This window comes from Anabrus simplex, chromosome 1 (genome assembly GCF_040414725.1).
Source record: "Anabrus simplex isolate iqAnaSimp1 chromosome 1, ASM4041472v1, whole genome shotgun sequence".
In the NCBI taxonomy this organism is placed as follows: Eukaryota; Metazoa; Arthropoda; class Insecta; order Orthoptera; family Tettigoniidae; genus Anabrus; species Anabrus simplex.
In genome coordinates, this window is record NC_090265.1 from 183,946,104 (window position 1) to 183,966,145 (window position 20,042).

The 20,042-nt window shown below is 42.0% G+C and overlaps 1 protein-coding gene across 1 annotated transcript in view; it reads right to left on the reverse strand.

Moving 5' to 3' along the window:
* LOC136859915 (meteorin-like protein) overlaps positions 1-20,042 on the reverse strand; it is a 339,575-nt gene that overhangs the window by 40,001 nt on the left and 279,532 nt on the right. The window contains exon 2 of the mRNA XM_067138727.2: positions 19,572-19,628. Coding sequence (XP_066994828.2) covers positions 19,572-19,628 — 57 coding nt within the window. The remainder of the gene's footprint in view (positions 1-19,571; positions 19,629-20,042) is intronic.

Here is a 20,042-nt window from a genome sequence, read left to right on the forward strand (position 1 = left end):
CGGCCGTGGCCTTAAGTTAGGTACCATCCCGGCATTTGCCTGGAGGAGAAGTGGGAAACCACGGAAAACCACTTCGAGGATGGCTGAGGTGGGAATCGAACCCCCTCTATTCAGTTGAGCTACCGAGGCTGAGTGGACCCCGTTCCAGTCCTCGAACCACTTTTCAAATTTCGTGGCAGAGCCGGGAATCGAACCCGGGACTCTGGGGATGTCAGCTAATGACGTTAATCACTACACCACAGAGGACGGACTTTATATGTTATATCTTTGCTAAAATGTATTTAATATATAAGTGTTGTTACTGGATTTCAATATACCACATACCTTAGACCTAACCCAGGCTGAATAGCTCAGATGGTAGAGCGATGGCTTTCTGGACACAGCATGGCAGGTTCGATCCTGGCTCAGTCTGGTGGTATTTGAAGGTGCTGAAGTACGTCAGCTTCGTTTACTGGAAAGTAAATTAACTCTTGCGGGACCAAACTCCGGCACTCCATTGCCTCCGAAAACCATAAAAATGTAGTTAGTGGGACGTAAAATCAATAATATTATAATTTTTATTACATTATACCTAAGTTATTTTAATTAATTTTGACAGCAACTTATTCCCGGCTTTTTCCCAGGTTAATGAGTTCGGCACTTTGCCCAGTTTAGCGGCAATATGCCCTTCCTGACGCGACCTTCTTCTCGTCCTTCTTCTTCTTCTTCTTCTTCTTCTTCTTCTTCTTCTTCTATAGCTTTTTCCACACCTGTGGGGTCTCGGATGCCTCACATGTGGATTTGGTCCTGTTTAACGGCCGGATGCCCTTTCTGACGCGACCTTCTCCTCCTTCTTCTTCTTCGTCTTCTTCTATCATCGCTTTTCCCACACCTATGGGTTCGCGGGTCCCGCACATGAGGATTTGGTCCTGTTTAACGGCCGGATGCCCCTGCTGACGCCAACCATGTATGGAAGGATTTAATCACTGTTGCGTGTTTCTGTGGTGTTTGGTACTGTGTTGTGTTGTCTGAACATTAAGGGGAGAGTGTTTGGACAGACACAAACACCCAGTCCCCGATCCAGAAGAATTAATCAGAATCGATCAAAATTTTCGCGCCTGCCGGAAATCGAACCCGGAGCTCTCTGAACCGCAGGACAGTACGCTGAGTCGGATTCCTGACGCGAACCCTATGCGAGGGATATATTCACTATTGAGTTTTTCTATAGTGGTTAGTAGTGCGGCGTGTTGAATGTAGATGAAGCGAAGTGTATTAGGATGTACACAAACATTCAGTCCCCGAGCCAGACGAATTAACCAAACACAGTTAAAATATTCCACCCAGCCGGAAATCGACCCCTCAGCCCTCTGAACCGAAGGCGTGAACGCAGACCATTCAACTAAGGAGCAGGGAATTCTGGGCAGCAACGAGCCCCAAATAATCCAGTTTAATTATATTTTTCTCGATCTAGAAAGCCGAGAGGATTCGTTGTGCTGACCACACAACACCTCGTAATCTGCAGGCCTTCGGGCTGAGCAGCGGTCCCTTGGTAGGCCAAGGCCCTTCAAGGGCTGTAGTGCCATGGGAAAAAATATATTTTTCTGCATATTGCATTTTTAAGAGACCACATCACCTGTTGTCAACTTGTCAACTAACGGGATAAATTCTTAAATTTCTCCAAAATTTCCTTGAATATTTTCTTGGGTTTTGACGTAAAATTTTCAGAAAAGTTCGAAGCCTTCGAGAACTATGAGCTTTCCACTGTGTAAAAACAATATCGCCTTTCTAATTTTGCTGTTTTACTTCTGCGCCCAAATTTCAAATCCACAAACACCAGTCTGATTTCCTCCGATAATTTTATGAATTTTCGATACTTATGGTGATTGACCCACTCGTTGCAATTGCTTGATGGATGCAGTACTTTAGCATATGTCCCTTGGCACAGGTCAGAGTAAATTAATGAACTTTCCACCAAGGTCCGTCTCATCCATGGCTGTGGCAGTATGGAAGCTGCTGGGATATGTTTGGTGCTGAGTAATGATATTCAGAGCACAACTAGTGAGTCTGAGTGTTATGAAAATTGTTACTTATAGGATAATCCGTGCTGAAATAGCACTTTCTGGCCCAGTGAATAAAACAATGTCAAACTACCTCACTCCTCATTTGGCCTTGTATGCCTCATTTCGGTAACGCCATCGGTTTTTGCGGTTTATCTATAACCATATATATTTTTTTTTTTTTTTTTTTTTGTTATTTGCTTTACGTCGCGCCGACACAGATAGGTCTTATGGCGACGATGAGGCAGGAAGGGGCTAGGAGCGGGAAGGAAGCGGCCGTGGCCTTAATTAAGGTACAGCCCCAGCATTTGCCTGGTGTGAAAATGGGAAACCACGGAAAACCATCTTCAGGGCTGCCGACAGTGGGGCTCGAACCCACGATCTCCCGAATACTGGATACTGGCCGCACTTAAGCGACTGCAGCTATCGAGCTCGGTCATATATATTTTGGTGGTGTTCTTGAGGATCCAACCAACCTCTGAGAAGTTAACTTGACAGACATAGGGATGGTGGGGTATCATGCTCTCTGGTATGAAGCTTTACGTCGCACAAACACAGACAGGTCATATGGCGACTATGGAACAGGAAAGGGCTAGGAGTGGGAAGGAAGTGTCCGTGGCCTTAATTAAGGTACAGCCACAGCATTTGCATGGAGTGAACATGGGAAACCACGGAAAACCATCTTCAGGGCTGCCGACAGTGGGGTTCGAACCCACTATCTCCCGAATACTGGATACTGGCCGCACTTAAGCGAGTGCAGCTATCGAGCTCGCTGTTTCAAGTTCTGAGGGTGTTTGGAAGTAGGCCTACATCAGTCATTCATATATAAGCTGCCTCTGTGGATCAGCGGTAGAGTGTCGGCCTCCGGATCCCAAGATAGCGGGTTCAAACCCGGCAGAGGTAGTCGGATTTTTGAAGGGCGGAAAAAAGTCCATTCGACACTCCATGTCGTACGATGTCGGCATGTAAAAGAACTCTGGTGACACATTTGGTATTTACCCGACAAAATTCATTAAATCTCAGCCACAGATGCCCAAGAGAGTTTCGGTTTACTCGGTCTGCCATCTAGTGCGGGCCTAGAGTAAAACGGAACGTCGAAATTGACGAGCAGACAGCCAGATGGCGTCAAATTGAAATGTCTGTACACGGTAGCTGAGGCCATACGATTATTATTATTATTATTATTATTCATATATATATATATATATATATAATTTCCAGTTTTATACCTAAATTTTTTACATCACTGCGCTTCGTCTAATGGACGACCTTCATGTCTGTGAGGATGAGAACTGATCTGTGATACATTTTAATGCTAAAGACGGCATACATACCCAGCCCCTGAGCCATCAGAATTAACCAATGAAGATTAAATCCCCGAGCCGGCTGAGAATCGGACTTGGGACCCCTTAGACCAAAGGTCAACAAGTCAACCATTTAGCCATTGAACCGGACATCAACTTCCATTTCTTAGTATAGATGGTGTGACAAGTATATGCCTCTAAATATGAAGGTGATCTATAGGAGACAAAAGTGACGTTTCACAAAGAAGTCATCGTCCGAGTTCACAAAATGATCGCAGCAGACTTTGAACTAAACCATCAGCAGCGAATGAAGAACGAATCAAGCAGTGACCACAAAAATTAACTCCATCTAAATCAAGAGCGAACTCCATCAATGTGGTAAACCACTGAAGATGATCAGGTGTGTAGCTATTTTTGAAAACCCTATTTTTTTCTATTTGTTTTATGTCGTACTGACACAGATAGTTCTTAATGCGACGACAGTTTAGGAAAGAACTAGAAGTGGGAAGGAAGCGATCGTGGCCTTAATTAGGGTACAACTCCAGAATTTGACAATGGGAAACCACGGAAAATAAAGTACTGCCGACAGTGGGGTTCAGACCCCTTACCTCCCGAGTGAAAACTGACAAGTACATGACCCAAACCACGCAACCAATCCCTCGGTAAAATAGAAAACCATGGAAAACCATCCCCCGAATGCAAGCTGACATTCAAGTGACCCAAACTTTGTATAGCGACTCGTTCGGTCCGTACTAAATCACTCTCTGTCTGTCTGTCTGTCTGTCTGTCTGTCTGTCTGTCTGTCTGTCTGTCTGTCTGTCTGTCTGTCTGTCTGTCTGTCTGTCTGTTAGGTCATCAGCCAAGAGGCTGGTTGAAAACAAATACCACCAGAAGTTATAAGAAAGCTGCAAAAATCGATGACGGCTTCAAAATGGGCCGTGTTAAGCAAGATGAATGATGCAGTTTGCCATTGCTTTCCTCACATTGAATCACTACGCATAATCAAATACAAAATAACAATGTATAAACCTCATTTCCTACAATATGCCAAAAATTCAGCCGGCACATCGGTAATTTCCATTTAAATACATGTAGTTGATGATCAATGTACACAAAGTCTCTCACATGAAGCAATAAAGACATTGTCTGGTCTTGACATCCCAGGGAAGGGTGGCAGCAGGTCCTCACCAGGGGTGATGTCACGGTCAGACAGATTTAGGGTAGAATTAGTATAGATTTAATGTAGTTAAGTAGTTAGTTTTAGTTAGATGTAGAGGTGGCGTGTTGCATGTGAAGATGGCCCATGTGCAAGATGCTACATAGTAGATTTAGAGGTAGTTAAGTAGTAAGTAGTTAGTGCTTAGCTATAAATATTCTGTAAGTGTTTATCCTTGAATTTTTGAATTGCAATGAACACATTGGCAACAAATGTGTTAAACTTTCCCAGATATACCGTACGTTATCGCACGTTCGATACGTACTTCAGAATCTTTGTGTATCACTCATCTCATTATGTTAATACAATTCTACCCTCCTTGAACTTGTAATGACCTCGGTGATAAACGTGTGAATCGCGTGCAGTGAATATTTTCTCGCCAGGAGTAAACGAAGATGCCTTCTCTTCCCCGAGAATTGTAGAGTGCAGATGAGGATGTAACCATCCTTCAGCCAAATCTCCCTTGTTTTTTTCTTTGTTTTTGTTTTTGCTATTTGCTTTACGTCGCACCGACACAGATAGGTCTTGCGGCCGTGGCCTTAATTAAGGTACAGCCCCGGCATTTGCCTGGTGCGAAAATGGGAAACCACGGAAAACCATCTTCAGGGCTGCCGACAGTGGGGCTCGAACCCACGATCTCCCGATTACTGGACACTAGCCGCAATTAAGCGACTGCAGCTATCGAGCTCGGTAATTTTCCTTGTTGATAAAGCTCACTGATTTATTGCAGAAACATGAAAAATGGGTCAGATCTTCTGTTTTTCACCCCCATCTAGATCAAGTGAGAATGGAAATACGCTTATATTGGCCTTGAAATTGTGAAGGTAAGGGTTATTCTGCCCGAAGGCAGGTCCGAACCTCCGCAGAGGTGTTCCTGAGCCGGAGTTTACGTGCGGTAGGGTGGCCAGTTCCTTTCCGCTCCTCCATTCCCTTACCCCCCACCAACAGCGCGTGGCAACCCATCCAACTCCTGACAACGCCCAATGTTGCTTAACTTCGGAGATCTCACGGGATCCGGTGTTTCAACACGGCTACGGCCGTTGGCGAAATTGTGAAAGCTTCCTTTAATGAGTTCCAGACCAGGATATTGTGCTGATGTAAATGAAGAGCACTAGACTTCGGAACCGAGTATTACAGGTCCGAATTCCAGTGGTTCCAAGCGGAATTTTCACTAAGGCTTGGGCACAGAATCAACAACGATAACCGGCCTAAAAAAAACCAGCCTAGTCCTACAGTAAATTAAATCTCATATTCGCCTCATGAGTTCTCTCGCGATAAGTGTGTTGGCATGCAGGGCTATGTTGACAGGTGATGGGTGTTCTGCAAGTCATTCCTTCAGCTGATGTCAAGACAGATATTCATGAACAGTTTTTAACATCTTACCCATATCTAACAGCATAGCCATTATTATTTCTGGTTTTTACATAGAAGAATGTTTTTACCATGAAATGCGAGCCCATTACAAGGTTCACATTGAATCTCTACTCCAGTAAATTATACAGACATTTCAGCTCTAAGATTATAAATAATGTGCTTGAGGTAGGCAAGCAAAAGGACATAAAATTCTGTTCGAGCAGAAAAAGAGTGACTTCAACATCAAACGTGTTTTCGTCCAAGCTTTTAAACGGACAAGTAATCTTGTATAAAATCTTCATTATGAAATTTGACTCGTACCACCAACCAAGACAGCATACTCACTGAAACACCTGTCGAGATAATGTGAGGGATTACGCTTTAGAAAAACCACTAATGCAGTCTTTATAAAAACATAGCACTCTCGAATTATTTATGAAACAACTAATGCACAATTTACAGCAAACTTGCTCTTGATACCGGCATTATGTTCATGTTTTTCTTCCGACCAGTTGAACGCTCTGCTGAATACTACACATTATTCAATACAGCAAGACTTACATGTCACACGTGGTGTAGGCCTATATGTACATTAAGTGATTTAACTAGTATGTATGATGATACTGAGTAATAGGCCTAATAATAATAATAATAATAATAATAATAATAATAATAATAATAATAATAACCGGGCGAGTTGGCCGTGCGGGTAGGGGCGTGCAGCTGTGAACTTGAATCCGGAAGACAGTGGATTCGAACCCTACTGTCGACATCTCTGAAGATGGTTTTCCGTACTTTCCCATTTCCACACCAGGCAAATGCTGGGGCTGTACCTTAATTAAGGACACAGCAGCTTGCTACCTATTCTTAGACCTATCCTATCGTCACCATAAGACATATCTGTGTCGGTGCGACGTAAAACAAGTCGTGAAAAAGAAATAATAATAAAAATAGCCTGGCTCCTTGGCTGAATGGTCAGTGTAGTAGCTTTCGGTTCACAGGGTCCCGGGTTCGATTCCCTGCTGGATCGGGGATTTTAACGATTGTTCTATTCCTCTAGCTCAGGGCTAGAGTGCTCATCGTAACAAACACCATATATTACACACAGTATATCACACCACCAGCTACCAAAGAAACATACAAAGTGAATACATCCTTCCTCATAGGGTTGGCATCAGAAAGAGCATGCGAACGTAAATTAGGCTTAATGGACAATAGTGTCGAATCCAGATAACTGACAAAAAAGACAGGAAATAATAATAATAATAATCAGAAGAAGAAGAAGAAGAAGAAGAAGAAGAAGAAGAAGAATAAGAATAAGAATAAGAATAAGAATAAGAATAAGAATAAGAATAAGAATAAGAATAAGAATAAGAATAAGAATAAGAATAAGAATAAGAATAAGAATAAGAATAATATGACGTATTCGCAGTGCGTATGTACACATTGTCTAGCCGAGGTAGTAAATACGTCCTTGGTTCACCCCACCAGGAAGTTAAACATCTATAAACGTGATTTCAATCACTGGAGAGGAACATGGCCCTGAGGTCTACTTAGCCTAAAGAAAAATTAATGTTATTAAACCGGTCATCAGGCTAAATTTTACATACACGAATGCACGTTTCACGTATATTAAATTAGCTGTAGTGCCCTAAAAGCTAAGTTTCAAGAAAAATATCCGACATTCGAACACTTTCCTTCAACCTATGACAGAATACGTTATCGACATTGTCATAACAAGATCGAAACTCTTCCTCGCATCTTAGGACACTGCAGACGCAATGACCCTCTAATTAATGTCAGAAATCCAAGAATTTATTGTGTCCTAACCAAGAACTTTGAAAGATAATGGGATGGTTGTCAATGAATAAGTTCACAGTTTCTCGGTATTCGACTGGATGTATGGATGCTGAATAGACGAAGAAAGAAAAAGGAGTTATATAATCAATCCAACCGTCAAGTTCGAGACTGATGCAAGTAGAAGTCGACAAAGAAGGTAGGATTTTTTTTTTTTTTTTTTTTTTTTTTTGGCTATTGGCTTTACGTCGCACCGACACATGGGGACGATGGGCTAGGAAAGGCCTAGAAGTTGGAAGGAAGTGGCCGTGGCCTTAATTAAGGTACAGCCCCAGGATTTTCCTGGTGTGAAAACTACAGAAAACCATCTTCAGGACTGCTGACAGTGGGATTCGAACCCAGTATCTCCCGAATGCAAGCTCACAGCTGCGCGCCCCGAACCAACTCGCCTTGTAGGGAAAGAATAGAGACAACTCTTATATCACCTACTAATAAATATCACCTGAAATTGTGCTACTTAAGGTCGGAGCGAGAGACGCGATTACGTCTTTCGTTGTCTACCTCTAAAACATGATCAGAATCGGCAAAGATTGTCACCCTCACAGGACTGAAGGGATCCGTCAGTATATTGAGACATAATTTGCAATCATCCTCACGTTAACGCTCTCAATGCGTCGTAAGATAAAAATCAAGTTCTTCGGTAATTATATTTCGTTAACTTTGTTGTCCGGCTCCATGGCTAAATGGTTAGCGTGCTGGCCTTTGGTCACAGGGGTCCCGGGTTCGATTCCCGGCAGCGTCGGGAATTTTGATCATCATTGATTAATTACCTTGGCACGGGGACTGGGTGTATGTGTTGTCTTCATCATTTCATCTTCATCACGACGCGTAGGTCGCCTACGGGCGTCATATCAAAAGACCTGCACCTGGTGAGCCGAACCCGTCCTGGGATTTCCCGGCACTAAAAGGCATACGCCATTTCATTTCATTAACTTTTTTCATATTAACTTATAAATGTTTGTAACTTTATGGACAACCGTAATTTCAGGCAGGTTAATACATTGAAGGAAGAAACTTTTCCCTTTGTAGAAGGCTAAAGAATGAAACTAAAATACTGATAACGATAGCCGCAGCTGCTTTGGCGACCAAGGCCTACGGTAACGACTAATGTGACGTCACTTCCGTCACACATTTTGTCGCGTTACACAAATTGTCGGATCCCCCCTCCCCCCCAGCCATAAGACATATATACAGTATGTCAAAAAATCACTTCATCATTTGTGTAATTTGTCGCCGTATGAGCGACTTGTTTATCAATTTCGACGTTTACTGTATTAAACAGTGGTCAGCGCTTCGAGTAGTGAAACCAATAATTCTTTGTAGTAGTGAGCATTGATCTAAGACAGGGCCTCTCAGGGTGCATGCGCGTGGTGCATGCACTGTGCACGGTGCAAAAGACGACTTGTCTTGGCTGACCAGAGTGCAGACCCCCCACTCATCGATTTGGAGCAATAGCGCTAACTCTCTCTTTCCTTACGCCTCTCTCGCTCGCTCCGCCTGTCTCCCTCTGCCCCACTTGCGCCGTAGTGCTCCAAATCCGGGCTGAGTTGAGCCGAGTATAGCCGAGTAGAGCCGAGCATAGCCGAGTAGCCCAGAGACGAAGCGTTGATCCGAGCCATACCGAGCGCCACCGAGAGACACCGATGCACAGTGCACGGAGCTCTTGCGCCTCGCTCTGCACGCGTGAGATTTTGAGCGTTTGAGAGGCCCTGATCTAAGAGGAAGAAGGCGTACAACTGAGCACCCATTCCGTCTTAACGCTAATCGAAAGGGCAATGTAAAAGCCCCGACATTTGAAGAATAAAGGTGCCGGTAAGAGAAATGTAATTGCCAAGAAGCGCGTGAAAATCTCAAAGGTCTCTTAAACCTGATTCTATGGGGGTCGGAAGAGAACAAGAGTGAACCAAGGAGGCTGAGATAGGAAAGACGAGAAGGCTAGTACAAGTAAGTGGAAACAAAGCCAGATTGCGCTGAAGGTGTGGTGCCATGGTCTCAAACCCACGTCCCAGGACGAGAACACTTGAGATTACCCCGCTCTAGCCGCTCTTACGACGGCAGGAAATACGTAGATGTATACTCTCACCCGCGGGGGTGAACTCTTTGTAAACGAATTATTTTCATCTTCCAAATTTCACCGTGCTTTTCAACATCGAGCCCGCAATCCTGGGTGTTAGAAACTATCAGCTAATCACTTCACTTCTGAAGCTAAAGTAATGGAATAAATCGATCTATGTGGGTGTCACTGCTTTGGGACCAGGTATTTCATCAATCATCTTGGCCGCAGTAATTGACCAGTAATCCGCGTACAAAAGGAGTGTAATAAATTGTATAGAAACGACTGAGAAATCTGTTGTGGTTCATACAGCACGGTAGTTAGTCGTCTTTGAGTGGGAAGGAAGCGGCCGTGGCCTTCATTAAGGTACAGCCCCAGCATTTGCCTGGTGTGAAAATGGGAAAGTACGGAAAACCATCTTCATGTCTGCCGACAGTGGGGTTCGAACCCACTATCTCCCGGATGCAAGCTCACAGCCTCGCGCCCCTAACCGCACGGCCAACTCGCCCGGTAAGGAGGAGCATTTAAACTGCGTTTTTGGTAAACGCTGTCTGAAAATTGCAAAAATTCCAATGCAGGAAGGTGGTGACCTATGACTGTCATGTGTTATCCATGACCCCACAAAGTACATGGATTTCACACAATGTTTTGAAGGATATGTTTACTATGTAGGCCTATTATTGTACAGTATTTTGATTAACATCGATGTCTGGAAATTCCGAACATTTCAATGGCAGAAGAACGGTGATCTATAGCACTCCCATCTATCCATTGTAGCGCTTAATAGTCCGTTTTCGTACAGTATCTTAAAGAACACTTAAGAGTATTTTACTGTACAATATTTTGGTAAAACGTTCGTCTGTGTTTCGAAATTCCAAACTTTCTACTGACAGGACGCTGCTGATGTATGGCCTTTTCTTTCATAATTAACATGTCAGAAGTAAAATTAATGGTACCAATAATGATTTAAACATGAGTATGTCAAAATGCAGAGGAACTGAATATGCTTCCTTGTAGAATATGCAAAGTGGAATGGGGAGAGGATCACATTATAAGGCGGGGTGAACTGTACCTGTTAAGAGTGATAGGTGGCTATTATGGCAGATTATCATCCCCAGTAGCTTAGGTTTAATTTATAAAACACCACCCTTTCACGAATATTTAACTAATCAATACATCACACATTACTGATTACTCTGGAAAAAGATTTCACCCCTTTGAAGACGTCACCGCCCTTACCTGAAAAAGCTGCCATTCATATTAGCTAATTACATTAGAATATTCAACCCCCATCAAGCTAAATGCCCTGGAAGCTATAATATTCATATTATCTACGTCCAACCCCCTATAAAACTACAAGTATTCAAGACTATAATATTCAAATTAATGCGCCCTCTTCATAGGAATGTCTAAGAGTGTGTCCTAGTTACATAGTTATGGAAATTCTAGGATTTTTATGGAATATAATTTACATCAATTTGATAAACTCAATTTGAATATACCGTAGTGTTTTTGCATCATTTCCATATAGGAGGTCCAGACACCTCGCCTCATCCCCGCCCTAATTTGGACACACCCCTCGAAGGGTGCTTAAGTGGCCATTAAAGGATTTTATCTAATATGTCAAGCAACATATAAACAGTCCGTTGTTATAAGTGGGTCAAGCAGGCAGCATAAAACATATTAATTCATATGTAAAATGAAAGAAACCGTAGAATTACTATTCACTGTATATTTTCCTTTTCTTTTGTGCATGTTTCCTACTTATGGTCTGCAATACTATGAATAATGTCAGTTTTTTTTGAGATCTTGGAATCTACTCGATATCTTTGTGATACTGTCCTCATCCACCTATCATTTGTTGAGATCAAGGTAAATGGGATTCTCACAGCGAATCCCGATGAGGCGGAAAATCTCATTATATTTTGGATAGCATATGGATACCGTCAAAAGGAGAAACCTCCCCACCACTATCTTTTGTGTTGCTTTGAGTTGTTCTCAGGCTAACAAAACCAAACAGTTCAGGGCCAGATGAAAAGTCAGTATTAAATTTAATAGTAATTTTGATTCATCAATGGACTTACCTGCTTCTGCTATATTGCCACAGACGACATTCCTACTGGAACTACGTGTAAGTCATTCTACAGGCGAGGGACTTCTTGGACAGAATTTGGTGAACAAATGGAATTAATTGGGGAGCTGAAAATAAAATGGGGCTTATGGAATAGTTCAAGTTGTTTAGGAGATATTATAAACCGATCAAACATTCTCCTCACGCTGGAGTAATATCACAGTAACGTTCAATTACCGAAGATAGCCGAACCTGCACACATTTTTGGTTAGGAATTTAACGTCGCACAAACACACGGAGGTTAGATGAGAAGCCTATGATGCTTACTGATCACACTCCAGGAGCAAAAAAATGTTCGCAGTCAGAGATACTTTTAAGATCCTGACAAACTGACTTACCACACTCCACGACCAAAAAATGTTCGAAGTCAGAGATACTTTTAAGATTCTTACACATTGACTTATCACACTCCAGGATCAAAACAATGTTCGCACTCAGATATATTTTTAAGATTCTTACAAATATTGGCATAATATTGAATTTAATGGGAAGTTTATTGTTTATTGTAACAGTTTTAGCCACACACTGTTTTTGAGTCCTGGTAAAGGTTTACTCTAAGCATAAATGTACAGGACGATGATAATAATAATGGGACAGGAAAGGGCTATGAGTGCGAAGAAAGTGGTCGTGGTCTTAATTATTATACAAACCCCGCTTTTGCCTGGTGTGAAAATGGGAAACCACGGAAAACCATTTTCAGGGTTGCTCCCAGCGGGGTTCTAACCCACTATGTCCCAAATGCAAGCTTACAGCCCCGCACCCCTGACCGCATCTGGTTGTAATTCAATGGAAAGGGTTATCAAAATGTTAATACAACGTATACTACTAGTATCACCACAGTAATAATAATAATAATAATAATAATAATAATAATAATAATAATAATAATAAAACAGAGCCCGTGGTTGTCCGTGGTTTCCCATTTTCACACCAGGCTGTACCTTAAGGCCACGGTCGATTCATCCCCTGCCCTAGCCCTGTCCTATCCCACCATCGCCATAAGACATGTCTCTGTCGGTGTGACGTAAAACAAATAGCAAATAAATAAATAAATAAATAAATAAATAAATAAATAAATAAATAAATAAATCATAAAAATAGATATTATAAAGGCTGTATGCTCAGCCTGAAGGCTAATAGGATCCCCAAATGCCCACCATCGGCTGCCACAACATAAATCCTTGATGCTAGTGAAGATGCGAACTAGGAAAACTAGAAATGAGGTAGTTTCACGTTACTTTCATCCCCGAGCCTAATGTGCTATCGCGTATCTGACTGCCAAGCCCATTGAAATGTACGTACCAGTTGACCCTTTGAACAACACCTTCATACCAGTAATCATTACGACTGACTAGATTAGAAATGGCGTCGCAGATTTCTCTGCTACTTTTATTTTGCAGGTTATGTGAACGAATTGGATCCACGAAATGTCACTGTAATATTTATCCCAGATTGGAGATAATAATTGTTTTTACTCAAATAAAGTGTAAAATATGCGGCGAATTAAGAAATAGTACGAAATATTTTACTTGTAGAGAATAATATGAATACATACTTCACTCACTACCTTACAACTATTTTTTCTGCTACGTCGCAGCGCTTCCGTCTGAGTTTTGTTCGTCTAACACTTTCGTGTGTGATGTCACTGCTCACTGAAGTTGTTTGAATCAATTAGGTGTAGTTTTCTTCATGTTGCTCATTCATTTGTGCTCTTACTCATTCATTAAGTGATATATTTATTGGTCCAAGGACCGTGCTATTTTGCTGTTTAAACTGCCCACGCTAGTCATATGGACAAAGATAATGATAATTCACAGACATAGCACTCTCATTCATCGGTGCCAGCCCTGGACCTCAAGAAGAAACAAAAGACGGTGCGAGCAGCGGAATGCAACATAACGAGCTGTAGACAGGACTCTACAGCCCGTAAGTACAGTACGTACACATATTTCAATGGATATTTCTCTAGTAACGCCGGTATTTCTTAATTTTACCGCAGTTTTTTGTTACACTTTATTTGAGTAAAAGCAATTATTATCTTCCATATGGGACAAATATTACAGTGACATTTCGTGGATCCGATTCGTTCACAGAACCATTTTGCAAAAACATAATAATAATAATAATAATAATGATAATAATAATAATAATAATAATAATACACATGTAATAATAATGTTACTGGATTTACGTTCCACTAACTACTGCTTTACGGTTTTTGGAGACGCCGAGGTGCCGGAATTTAGTTCCGCAGGAGTTCTTTTACGTGCCAGAAAATCTATCGACACGGGCTGACGTATTTGAGCATCTTCAAATAGCACCGGACTGAGCCAGGATCGAACCTGCCAAGTTGGGGTCAGAAGGCGAGCGCCTCATCTGTCTGAGCCACTCAGTGCGGCACTTGAAATTATCTACCTGTAAACCACGGAAATTATGGATGACACGCCACCTTTCAAAACAATTGTCCCACATACTAATGTTAATCATCCTCCAAAAAAAAAAACCAAACCCCATTGCACTACAGCCCTTGAAGGGCCTTGGTCTACCAAGCTCGAAGGCCTGCAGATTACGAGGTGTCGTGTGGTCAGCACGTCGAATCCTATCGGCCGTTATTCTTGGCTTTCGAGACCGGGGCCTCTATCTCACCGTCAGATAGCTCCTCAATTCTAATCACGTAGGCTGAGTGGACCTCGAACCAGCCCTCAGGTCCAGGTAAAAATCCCTGACCTGGCCGGGAATCGAACCCGGGGCCTCCGGGTTAAGAGGCAGGCAGGCTACCCCTACACCACGGGGCCGGTAATCATCCTCCATACTATGAATAAATCAAACTCATCTATATCCAGTGTTATTTTATTAGTGTTTAAACGTCCAACCAACTCGGTCTTTTGGTGACGGTGATAGGCTATAGGAAAGAACTAGGACTGGGAAGGAAGCGCCCGTGGCCTCAATTACCGTACAGCTCCAATATTTTTCTGATGTGAAAATGAGAAACCACGGAAATTCATCTTCATGTCTGCCACCTACCATCTCTCAAATACACAGCTATGTGACCCGAACAACGAAGCCAACTCACTTGGTTTTCCAGTATTATTCACATAACATACTAATTATTATTTTACAAGAAGGAAAATAAACGCAAGTATTTTCACCCTTACTTTTAGTCGTTTAGCAGATCACATGTGCTTGATATGTCTTAGAAATTTTATTTTATGTTTTGACGAATATGGGTTCAATTTACTCGCTTCTCTTCAACCAGAATTCTTAAACTGCTATTTTTCACTGTCCGGCTCCATGGCTAAATGGTCAGCGTGCTGGCCTTTCGTCACAGGAGTCCCGGGTTCGATTCTCGGCAAGGTCTTAAAGTATAATCTTCATTGATTAATTTCGCTGGCACGAGGGCTGGGTGTAGGTGTCGTCTTCATCATCATTTCATCCTCATCACTACGCGCACGTCGCCTACGGGAGTCAAATCAAAAGACCTGCACCTGGAGAGCCGAACATGTCCTCGGACACTCCCGGCACTAAAAGCCATACGCCTTTTCATTTCATCATAGAAAATCCTGCTTCGCAAATATACGTTGAAAACTACCAACAAAATCACAAGAGGCCGTCCAGTCTGATCCGGAAAATCTTCTTAAAATGAAGTGCAGAATTTGTCCAAATCATCTCCTTGGTGTCTTCATTTCAATCAGTCATAAGTTTGTTGAAGCTCTATAAAATTTTCTTATTTCTTCATCAGCGGAGGAAAGTTCATAAATTACCGATGAAACAAATGGATTTCTTATTCAAGTCATAAGCATTTGTATTCACATCTGGAAAGTAACTTTGGAGTTATCTCTGAGTTATACATTGTAGTTGTAAATTAAATATTTCTTTCTTGAAATCATAGTGGCATGTTTTTTAACAATTGGTTATAAGTCGCACCGACACAGATAGGTCTTTTAGCAACGATGGAAGAGGAAAGGCCTACGAGTGGGAAGGAAGTGGCCGTGACCTTAATTATGGTACAGCCCCAGCATTTACATGGTGTGAAAACGGGAAACCACATGGCTGTCGACAGTGGAGCTCGAACACCTTATCTCCTGAATAGTGACATATATTTGGGAAGCTGGTCTCTTTCACTTTTCGAATTCAAATTGCTAAGAGATGGCTAGTCAATTCCTTCCTTCCTTCCTTCCTTCCTTCCTTCCTTCCTTCCTTCCTTCCTTCCTTCCTTCCTTCCTTATTTCTGAAGTACTGTATCATACATCGTGAGCTACAGTAATAGCAGAAAATATTATTTTAATGTATGCACATAAATATATACCAGACAGTTCACGACACTCATAAACCTTCCGACGACATTCCTGGGTGTCACCCAGTTTGGAAAGCACTCATGACGAAAGAGAAAGGGGTTTTTACCTCCGGAATTTTCTTTTGAATAACTGAAACACAATCGGAGGAAGGAGAAACGATATTTTGCAATATAAATTAGTTTACCTAGATTATGAGTCTGATAGTAGGACGTATAAGCCATTGTACTATCCTGCATTGATGTAACGAATAATAAATTACGCTAATTTATGACCGCACTATAAAAATATGCATTGGTATACAAACAGTACGTACAAGCCGCCTAGCTACAATCTGTTCTGACATATGGGAAAGGTAAACCAAACAAGAGCAGCTTGGTTCGATCCCCGTCAAGACAAGGATACATGTGTTTGTTATCAGTGGAGTGTATCTGAGGTGCGGCTCCGTCTAGAGTGGTTGGGTGTGGTCCCTAATGGCACGTTACAGCTGATCAAAGAATGAGTTCGTGGCATATGATACAGTGTGCTACACAAGATTTGAATCATATTATGTCCTATTCCTAATCATGTTAAGTATTCATGATAATTTGATTAAACATTTGAAGAAATTGTGGAAAATCAGAACTTACCCAGAACTGAATTCGGTCACAGGCGGTCAAAGTAGAATGCCCAAATACGAGAGACTACAACGATATGGAATACCATTCAAGACAAAATTTCAGCACTTTGACATATCGTAAGGAAATTAACAGCTGACAGAATTTCTGTTAGTTTAAGCCTCTGGTGTGAAAACGGGAAATAACGGAAAACAATCATTAGGGATTCGAACCCGCCATCTCCCAAATTCAAGCTCACAGCTACGTGACCCTAACCGCACGGCGAACTCACTCGGTCGTTTAAGTCTAACTGTGATCTATACGGAAGAGAGAAACTTTAAGGTTTAACACTAAAACCGGTGGTCGACGATAGATCAGCATGTGTGTGCGTAATTCATTCGCTCCTGTCGACATAATGACAGGTCTCCTCTACCGCAATAACTGCTAAATAGCAGCGTCCTTGAGACACGGTTGGATGGTTTAATATTTTAGTAATACATACATTCGCTTCCATGCACTTCTTTCTTTCTTAATCTGCTTACCCTCCAGCGTTGGCTTTTCCCTCGGACTCAGCGAGGCACCTCACCTCGACAGCCTCAAGGGCAGTGTCTAGGAGCGGGAGACTTTGGGTCGGGGAATACAACTGGGGTGAAGGACCAGTACATCGCCCAGGCGGCTTCACCTGCAATGCTAAACTTGGGCTTTGTGGGGGAAGGGGGAAATTGGAAGGGATAGACAAGGAAAAGGGAAAGAAGCGGCCGTGGTTTTAAGTTACGTACCATGCCGGCATTTGTCTGGAGGAGAGGTGGGATACCATGGAAAACCACTTCGAGGATGGTTGAGGTGGGAATCGAACCTCCCTCTACTCAGTTGACCTCCATAGGCTGAATGGACCCCGTTCCAAGCCTCGTACCACTTTTGAAATTTCGTGGCAGAGCTGGGAATCGAACTTTCATCCACTTCGAAACAAATAAGGCCATAATTCGCAGTTGCTTTGAAATACGATGGGCGGCTTTTCAGATCCATAGGATTAACATATTGTATTAGGCTATATATTATTTGATCAGTGTCGAGTGGTGTAGCAATATTAAGGGGGCCAAAACAGGAAATTGCAAATGCCTCCATTAACTTTACCAGTATTGAAAAACAATTGTGCAAAGTATAATTTCTGATCTTTTATGTTGCATGTATTTTGTCACACTAAGAATGCATATCCAGAAACATTAGTTATATCTAAAAGGGAGAATGAAAGGCTCTCCTCATCTCAGATGCCCTAATTTTGCCGAACCGGAAGAAAGTAAAAGTAAAGAGACGAGCTGCTCGACTATGTGCTATGATTCAAGCTGTCAACGGAGAGATGGCATGGAATGACATTAGTAGACAAATAAGCTTGAGCGGGACTTTTAAAGGTAGGAAAGATTATAATATAAAGATCAAGCTGAATTTAAAAATGAAATTGTAGCAAATATTCATTTATAGGGCGAAAAGTAAGGGATTGGAATACATTATCAAGGGGAATGTTCGATAAATTTTCAATAAGTTCTTTGAAGACGATTAAGAAAAACCTAGGTAAAGAACTAATAGGGAATCTGCCACGTGAGCAATAGTCCTAAATGTGGATTATTGATTGATTGATTGATTGATTGATTGATTGATTGATTGATTGATTGATTGATTGATTGATTGATTGATTGATTGATTGATTGATTGATTGATTGATTGATTGATTGATTGATTGATTGATTGATTGATTGATTGATTGATTGATCACCAAGAGAGAGTCTATGGGATGTATGACAGGAAGAAAGAGGGGCTAAGACAGGCTTTGAAAATATGAAAAAGGCTAGTGTCGTTGGTGTCCGTGACAAATAAACCTCATTATCAACAATAACATTTCACTGACTACTGTCTGTCCGTCCTAATGCCACTCATCATTGCTAGATGGCACTACTGCTGCAGTTGTACTAAACTTTACATGTCAACGACTGGTATAATAGCTAATAAATAAAAGTTTTCACCGATGTGTGAATATGTCAAACCAACTGTTCATGAAGTTTTCTCCTAACCTTAAGGCCGAGAAAGTGCTTCGTCTGATGGTGTTGTGTAGCCCGAAACCTTTTACACGTTGATAACTCCTAAAAACCCTCATCACCGCCACCATATAATGAAATGTTGGTAGGATGCAAATTAAGGTCAAGTGAATAATACATGGACTGTTATTAAACTCCAAGAAGCTGAACATCCAATCTGGACTGGTCCATCATTACCTCAGCGTAGAGAACAATAGCCCCTCAGGGGGAGACATTGGTTCATTTCTCATGGACACCAACGATGCTAGCTTTTTCCATATTTCCAGGTATGTGACTATCAGATTTCTGTGGGCATGCTCCAGTGAGGCTGATCAGCCACATGATGCTGGAAGCTATTTCAAGCTCAGTCATACGCTACGCTACGTCGTAACCGTGGTTAAAGATCGCCTCTGCTTGCTGGCCTGCCTGCAAGGGACAGTGGATAGCCCAGCTATTGTTCAGTCCGTCATTACGGGAGAGAACATTTAGGTTGAATTACTGCCTTTACAGATTTGTCGGAGCAAAAGCACTTCGCTCCACTGCTATATATGTAAACACATTGGCTATGCAAGCCAAATTTTAACTAAAGTCCTTACAGGCTTAAATAATCATTAACAATACTTCTCATGGCCAAATTACAACAAAGGTGGGCAATGAAACTCACCGAAATCACTCGTGCAATAGAGGCGAACCATCTCCTCAGGCGTACAGGGCCGGCAATCTGAAACACACAACCGTAATTTCTTCGTTATGACATGCTACTGGAGTTCAACCGAGGACAGACTAACAATTTTCCAAAAGGTATGTAATGAAGTGACTTGTTCGATAGTGATAAAATAATAATCATTCAGTGCATCAGCGACGCCGCTGGTGGGATCCTCAACAGCTCTGCTATCAGTTGTCATAGATGCCTTGGCATCACTGAAGAGGCATACTAGGGAAATGAGGAGGGAGGTAGTTTCCCGTTGCTTTCCTCACCAAGCCAGAGTTGCTATTACATATCTGTTTGCCAAGCCCACTGAAATGCATACACCAAATGACCCTATGAGCAACATTTTCACACTATTCATAGCAGGGACTGGCTGCATAAGGATTGGCATTACTAGCATCGCTCATACCTAAGTCACTTTCATAT